The 8336-nt window shown below is 47.4% G+C and overlaps 1 protein-coding gene across 1 annotated transcript; it reads left to right on the forward strand.

Annotated features, from left to right (window-relative positions):
• The first annotated feature begins 6052 nt into the window (after positions 1–6052).
• LOC119301806 (F-box protein At1g10780-like) lies at positions 6053–7969 on the forward strand. The gene is made up of 3 exons (XM_037578783.1): positions 6053–6998; positions 7122–7402; positions 7495–7969. Exons 1-3 carry the CDS (start codon positions 6218–6220, stop codon positions 7729–7731), a joined length of 1299 nt encoding a protein of 432 aa, XP_037434680.1. The 5' UTR covers positions 6053–6217; the 3' UTR covers positions 7732–7969.
• Positions 7970–8336: the final 367 nt, after the last annotated feature.

Below are 8336 nucleotides of genomic sequence, written 5' to 3' on the forward strand. Positions count from 1 at the left end.
GGATTTGTATAGTAGAACAGTAATTTGGAATAGTTCCAAATAGAACATGGTAGCTGCATCTAGGAGATGACATAGAGATTTGTAAAGCACACACGGATCTGAAAGATTCAGACCCATTGACTATAACATCTCTCACAAGCATAACATGATCAAACCCAGAACTCATCGAGTGTTAATCACATGGTAATGTGAACTAGATTATTGACTCTAGTAAACTCTTTGGGTGTTAGTCACATGGGGATGTGACCTTGAGTGTTAATCACATATCGATGTGAACTGGATTATTGACTCTAGTGCAAGTGGGAGACTGTTGGAAATATGCCCTAGAGGCAATAATAAATTGATTATTATTATATTTCCTTGTTCATGATAATCGTTTATTATCCATGCTAGAATTGTATTGATAGGAAACTCAGATACATATGTGGATACATAGACAACACCATGTCCCTAGTAAGCCTCTAGTTGACTAGCTCGTTGATCAATAGATGGTTACGGTTTCCTAACCATGGACATTGGATGTCATTGATAACGGGATCACATCATTAGGAGAATGATGTGATGGACAAGATCCAATCCTAAGCCTAGCACAAGGTCATGTAGTTCGTATGCTAAAGCTTTTTTAATATCAAGTATCATTTCCTTAGACCATGAGATTGTGCAACTCCCGGATACCGTAGGAGTGCTTTGGGTGTGCCAAACATCACAACGTAACTGGGTGGCTATAAAGGTACACTACAGGTATCTCCGAAAGTGTCTGTTGGGTTGGCACGAATCGAGACTGGGATTTGTCACTCCGTGTGACGGAGAGGTATCTCTGGGCCCACTCGGTAGGACATCATCATAATGTGCACAGTGTGATCAAGGAGTTGATCACGGGATGATGTGTTACAAAACGAGTAAAGAGACTTGCCGGTAACGAGATTGAACAAGGTATCGGAATACCGACGATCGAATCTCGGGCAAGTATCGTACCAATAGACAAAGGGAATTGTATACGGGATTGATTAAGTCCTCGACATCATGGTTCATCCGATGAGATCATCGTGGAACATGTGGGAGCCAACATGGGTATCCAGATCCCGCTGTTGGTTATTGACCGGAGAGTCATCTCGGTCATGTCTGCATGTCTCCCGAACCCGTAGGGTCTACACACTTAAGGTTCGGTGACGCTAGGGTTATAGAGATATTAGTATGCGGTAACCCAAAAGTTGTTCGGAGTCCCGGATGAGATCCCGGACGTCACGAGGAGTTCCGGAATGGTCCGGAGGTAAAGAATTATATATAGGAAGTGCTATTTCGGCCATCGGGACAAGTTTCGGGGTCACCGGTATTGTACCGGGACCATCGGAAGGGTCCCGGGGGTCCACCGGGTGGGGCCACCTGTCCCGGGGGGGGCACATGGGCTGTAGGGGGTGCGCCTTGGCCTGTATGGACCAAGGGCACCAGCCCCAAGAGGCCCATGTGCCAAGAGATAAGGGAAAGAAAGAGTCCTAAAGGGGGAAGGCACCTCCGAGGTGCCTTGGGGGGGAGGGACTCCTCCCTGGCCGCACCCTTCCTTGGAGGAAGGGCCAAGGCTGCGCCCCCCTCTCCCTTGGCCCTATATATAGTGGGGGGAAGGGAGGGCAACCATACCCAAGCCCTGGCGCCTCCCTCTCCCTCCCATGACACATCTCCCTCCTCCCACAGCGCTTAGCGAAGCCCTGTTGGAATCCCGCTACTTCCACCACGCCGTCGTGCTGCTGGATCTCCATCAACCTCTCCTCCCCCCTTGCTGGATCAAGAAGGAGGAGACGTCGCTGCTCCGTACGTGTGTTGAACGCGGAGGTGCCGTCCGTTCGGTGCTAGGATCATCGGTGATTTGGATCACGACGAGTACGACTCCATCAACCATGTTCTCTTGAACGCTTCCGCGCGCGATCTACAAGGGTATGTAGATCCACTCCTCCCTCGTTGCTAGATGACTCCATAGATTGATCTTGGTGACACGTAGGAATTTTTTTGAATTATTGCTACGTTACCCAACACGGGACGCGCCTGGGCCCCCTAGCGCACCCCTGGTGTCTTTTGCCCTACTCCTTCACCTTTTGATCCTTCCATGAAGCTTTGGGGGTCTCTTTTGTTCCAAAAAAATCATCAAAAAGTTTCAGCTCATTTGGAGAACTTTTATTTCTGCACAAAAAACAACACCACGACATTTCTACTGAAAACAGCGTCATTACGGGTTAGTTCCATGAAAATCATACCAAAACCATATAAAATTGTTGTAAACATGGCATGAATACTTCATAAATTATAGATATGTTGGAGACGTATCAACAGACATCAAAACTCTCGTCGCCGCCAATCCCATCCTAGCAGCGCCAGGCGTATGTGAGCCGATTATATTATACATCTCGACCACAAATCAGGTGGTTAGTGCAGTACTCATGGTCGAACAAGACGTGGAGGGTCACAAGTTCCAGGTCCAGAAGCCCGTCTATTACATCTCCGAAGTCCTAACCCTGTGTAAGACATGCTACCCTCACTACTAAAAAATAGCCTACTCCGTCTTCATGGCCTCACGAAAACTTCGGCACTACTTTCAAGAGTGCTTGGTGACTGTGGCATCCGACGTCCCATTAAGTGACATTATTAACAACAGGGATGCAACGGGACGTGTAGCCAAATTAGCCACATGTCGACCACGCTGAGCTATTAAATCTTAGGTGTTGGCCGACTTTGTAGCCGTATGGACGGAAGTTGAACTCCCTCGAGAGTACGACACCTATTCGCATTGGACCATGTACTTCGATGGATGCTGGCACTCAGCCTGGATGGAGAAATTGGACGAAAATCACATCCTGTACGCAGCCAAGGAGGCGTACATGAGCTACAAGATGTACAGGCGGATCGTTGACATGAGGAACTGCCTCTATCTTCCTCAAAACAGCAAGGGATCCATCCAGAAGTAGAGCAATGGCAAGCGTCACAACAAGAAGTAGATGATTTGATGATCGTTTCTCCTAGTTTATTATGCATGTAATTGTTTACTTTGGTGTGTGCAAGTGTTATGTTTGTAGTCACTTATGTAACTGGATGTTTAATTTGGTTATGCAATCATGTTTTTATAAGTATATATGTTGTTGTTTTGTAGACATAGCATAGATGTTGTGCTGACAGAGCAGATCACATCGCACACGGACTAAACTACGGAACCCGTCAGTGATGATTTCATCTATCGTTGACAATTATATAGCAATAAGTGTTTGCACATAACACACACGACTTATTAGCAGGAATCGTCTATGTTATTATCGGTCCCACACAATTCTGATTACTGACCTTTTTTTCTGGTATTACACACATCTTGTTCAGCTAAACCGTTTGTGTTTATTTTGGCTTATCGCAAATAGTTCATCCAAGTGACGTGTATGCCATCTATCACACACACCTTCATCTGGCTAACCGTTTATATTGTTTTGGTTTATCGCAAATAGTTCATCCGAGTGACCTATATGTCGTCTATCGCACAAACCTTGGTCTGGCTGACCGTTTCTATTGTTTTGGCTCATCACGAACATATCATATGGATCAACTGTATGCCACGATTCGCACATGCAACTCTAATATGAATCATGCTTGATGGATTAGCCATCGCACACAGTTTGTTTTATTGGTGATAGTTTTATTACCATAACGTTTGTGATTCGTGCATCGCACACGTTTGGTCGATTGGTCTCCTATGAATGTGTCGCGTTCGGACCTTCCTGCAGTACTGACATCTGACGCGTCTCACAGGTGCCATTGCCACTTTACCTCACCCTCCTCCTTATTTGTCGTCCTCTCACACGGTCACACCACTTTCCACTTCCACATGCCATAGTTTTTTTGCCACTTGCGACATAGGGTTGATACTCTATTTGATCAAGCCTTTTCTTTGAGTCCAAGGCACTCTGGTGTTGAACATCGTGCTACCGGCTGACTTTTGAGCTAAGATGGCCATCCAACCCCTCTTCATCCTCTCGTCTCCCATGTAAATGCAAAGGGAGCAGATTTATCCTAGGTAACAAATTAATGTATGCCAATATTGCATTGATATATATACGGTTGCATCCATGTTGTGTAGTATATGTGAAGTTTGTTATCACTTCAACGAAAGCAACACAACATGGCCTCGCTGGTCTAATGCAACAACAACAATGCAAATCGTATTCCTTAATGGAGGCATCATATTCATGACTACACTCCTTTACCACCCACCGACACATATTTGCCATTGCTTGTGGATAATCTCTTGGTAGCACTTGGCATAGAGACCATGTATTTGTGGTTGGCAACCTACCATCACATGCAATTTCCTTTTTCTTTTTAGGGGTGCATAGCATGTGTAATAACGTGGCTATACACACCCTTAGTTGGCGCAAAATTGGAGGTAATGAGTGTTTCACTTTATAAGAAAAACCTTTGTAGAAAGCAACATGGGAAACAAGTTTGTGTGTATCACTTTTTGGGTGCGTTTTAGAGTGACGATGCCATGCCCTCGAGGTGTACCGGCCGGAGGTAGGAGTTGGCCTGTTGGCCACTGGTGGCCCAGACCCACGACACACACTGGAGCGCATCATCAAACTTGACGTACAAGAAAAGACATCTAGAAGACCCGGTGCAATCCCGTAGGATTAAGCTAAATCATAACCTACATGGATACCTATAAACCCTAGCCTCACCCCTCCTATATAAGGCAAGAAAAGAGGCATCCGAGCGGGCTCTCTTCGACCTTTTCCATAGCTACCTGATCCTATCGATCTCACCATTGCACGCCAAACCCTAGTTCTCATATGGGGCTATATCCATATTATACACCAAAGCAGGCGTAGGTATTAACGCGATCGTGAGGGCCCAAACTTTGGTAAAAGCTTTGCTCGTGTGAATCTCATTTGGGCATCCAACTACATGCAACGCCCCATCATGAATACCGCCGGGCTTATACCACAACACGATGTTACAATTCAAAAGGCTTGCGGCGGTAGTGAATGCCATTGCGTTTGAAAAAAATAAATAACAGAAATGGTATGACATCAAAGATAGATGTCTGACATTAAAGATAGTCATAGTGCATAAAAAGTTATGATTCTTTTGAGTATATAGTTACAACATAATTGTAAGGTTTCATAAAACCCTATTCGATCCCACCCTAACCGAAATATGTGTTTCTGTCCATTTTTCTTTCTTTCTTTCTAGTGTTTCACATGCATGAATAACTATTAAACTTTTGTCCATGAGATAATGCGCACACAATCGTCGAGGAGGCACAACTAGTTGCACAGATTGTTAATACAACACATTGATTCGACATCCTAACATCCAGTGCATGATCCACTGACATGACACCGTATTCTTACGAGAATCATAAATTCACAATACCAACACATGACAAAACATCATAAAAAACACATAGAAGATATACTAAAACAACATATACACTTTTCTCATCCATCCTTATTCATATCCGCTTTGTCGTACGATCTCCTTTATCACTTCCCCTTTTCGTCTTTCTGGCATGGTTGCCCTCTCTCTTCTTTCCCGTCCTCCCACTTCCACACGTCACAGATCTGCCGCCACTGGTGACATCAAGTTGGGACTAGTTGATTAGGCATTTTTTTTGAGTCCAAGACACGCCGGAGTTGAACATCTGGCTATCAAGTCGCCGTTGAGGTTAGCCGCTCATCAACCCCTTCTTCATCCTCTCGGCTCCCAAGAATTCCTTTTGAGGGGATATTCAATTTTTCTTTTGAGAGAGAATTCGACGTTTTATTTTAGGAAAGCATTCCACGTTTTCTTTAGAACGAGCCACGTTTGAGAAGGCATTCGGTAGTTTTCTTTCTTTCTTCTGAGCATTAGGCATTCGGTAGCCAGTTTTCCACAGAAGAATGCAGCCGGTTCAGGCCCATGGCCCAGCCTCAAGAATGACCTAAAATTTCTGCACGCCGCCGCCGCCGCGTCGCGCCGCTACCCCCAAAACAGCGAAGGAAACCCTTTGCCCCATTTCAAACTCGCGAAACCTCCCGAATCCGAGCACCAAACTTGAAAATTTTCGCCTCACAACGGGCGGGCTCCCGACGCAGCCTCCCACTTTCCACCCGGTTTAAATTTCAAACCCCCCTTCATTCCCCACAAGCAGACGCGGCCCCCCACACTCGCCTGCTGATCTGACCGTCTGTCCGATCCGCCGCCGTCCATGGCGATGGAGTGCGACGACTGGGGCGACGGCGGCGGCGACATGAACGCCGTCCCGGACGGCGTGGTGCAGCACATCCTGTCGATGCTCAGCAACGTCCGCGACGTGGCGGCGTGCGCCTGCGTCTGCCGCCGCTGGCGCGACTGCGTCCCCTACCTCCCGGCGCTCTTCTTCCCGCGGAACGCCTTCGACGCCGCCGCCGTGGGCGGGGGCGCCGCGGACGAGGCCATCGGCCGGATGGTGGCCGCCGTCTCGCGGCTCAGGGAGCTGGTCATCTACTGCCCCTTCTCCATGGCCCGCCTTCCCGCCTGGCTCGCCATGCGGAGCGCCTCGCTCCGGGTGGTCGAGCTGCGGATGGACGCGGCCGCCGACAAGGAGGCGGCGGGCGGCGGCCACCTGGACTGCGTCGCCCTGGCGACGGGCCTGGAGGAGCTGAGGCTCTGGGGGGTGCTGATGACCAACGCGCCGGCGTGGGGCCGGCTGCAGCACCTCCGCGTGCTGGAGATCGTGGGCGCGCCGCTGCGCGATACCGCGATCACGGAGACCGTCGCCGCGTGCCCCAACCTCACCGACCTGTCGCTGCTTGGCTGCGACTGCTCTGGCGATGTATCCATCCAGCTCGCTATGCTCCAGCGGTGCCGGCTCGACTTCCTCGGCGGCGGCAACTGCTCGCTCTTGCTCTCCGCGCCCCGCCTCGAGTCACTCGAGGCCCAGGGCTTCACCTGGATCAGCCTGCGGGGCGGCCACAACCTCCGCCGCCTATCGATCGCCAAGAGCACAGGTGCGCAGCATACCTTGAAATCGATTTCGATTTCGAATCATCTGCCGCATCGTCATAACTTTGCAAGATTGTGTTGTTCGGATGCAATAAATTGTGTCGTGAATTGTGATGAAAACGATGCAGGGAGGGTGTATAAGGTGGACACCGGGAGGCTCCCAGATCTGGAATACCTCTCGCTGCGCGGTGTCCAGTGGAGCTGGGCCGCCGTCAGCTCGGTGTTGCAGTGTGCGAGCGAGGTGAAGCACCTTGTGATGAAGATTGAATTCTGCGGTGATTTTGATGTGCTCCAGCCGTTCCCGGAGATCGATTTGGTCGATTTCTTCAACGGCCATCCCAAGCTCACCAAGTTTGAGATCCATGGTGCGATGTTTGCTGCTCTGTGCCAGAAAAACAGCCTGAAAAACGTGAGTGGCACGCCGCCTTTATTGCTGTATCGTATACTAATATTAGCATGACTTGTGTGACCATGGTTAATTCCTGTGATTTCTCAATGCAGTTGGATTCAAGATTCTGCATCCCTTGCTTGGAAGAGCTTTTGATCACCGTGCGCTCGCCTCTCAATGCCGAACAGAAGTTGAGCACTCTTGAATCGCTTGTGAAGTACAGTGTCAGGCTGCAGTCGATGGTCATCCGAATCTCACAGATGAAGAATTGCCATGATGCTGCTGATGATTTCTTTGAGGAGATATGTAAGTTCAAGTACATCAACTACAGGAAAGTGCGGATTGAATAAAAGGAGACCCTGTGTGTTTTATTCTTCAGTCAATTTGATTGAGGACTTCATTTTTTTACTGCATTCCCTGATTTTGATTGTTGTCATTACTGGAGGATGCATGTGTAGCCCTCTTGAATAACTTTGGAGTTGTGGTGTTTAGTCGATTGATATTCATCTAGTCGTTGGTTTGATGACTAGAACTTGTTGAAACAATTTTGGTTAAATAATTGAGGACTTCATTTTTCCTCGTCATATACCCTGCTTTGAATTATCCACATTGTTGATGGAGGATGCCTTTTAGCAATTTTGAGTAATTACTAAGTTATGTTGTTTACATCATGTTCATCTGGTTGATAGTGTGGTGACTACACCCTCCTGATAAGACTATTTTGATTTGGTTCATGTACTTGGAAGCTCCTTAAACATTTCTATCCTTATTGAACAATTTTGTGCATGGAAACTCTTATACATGAACATCAATGCGTGTATTAACTTGATTCTTTTTATTTTTCACTATTTATTTATTTACCGATTTAGATCCATTGAGATGACTTTTACATTCCATTGCTGTTTATTTTGGAACAATTTAGATACTCGTGAATTTAGTACGTTTCTGTTATCTG

This window comes from Triticum dicoccoides, chromosome 5A (assembly GCF_002162155.2).
Source record: "Triticum dicoccoides isolate Atlit2015 ecotype Zavitan chromosome 5A, WEW_v2.0, whole genome shotgun sequence".
Taxonomy (NCBI): Eukaryota; Viridiplantae; Streptophyta; class Magnoliopsida; order Poales; family Poaceae; genus Triticum; species Triticum dicoccoides.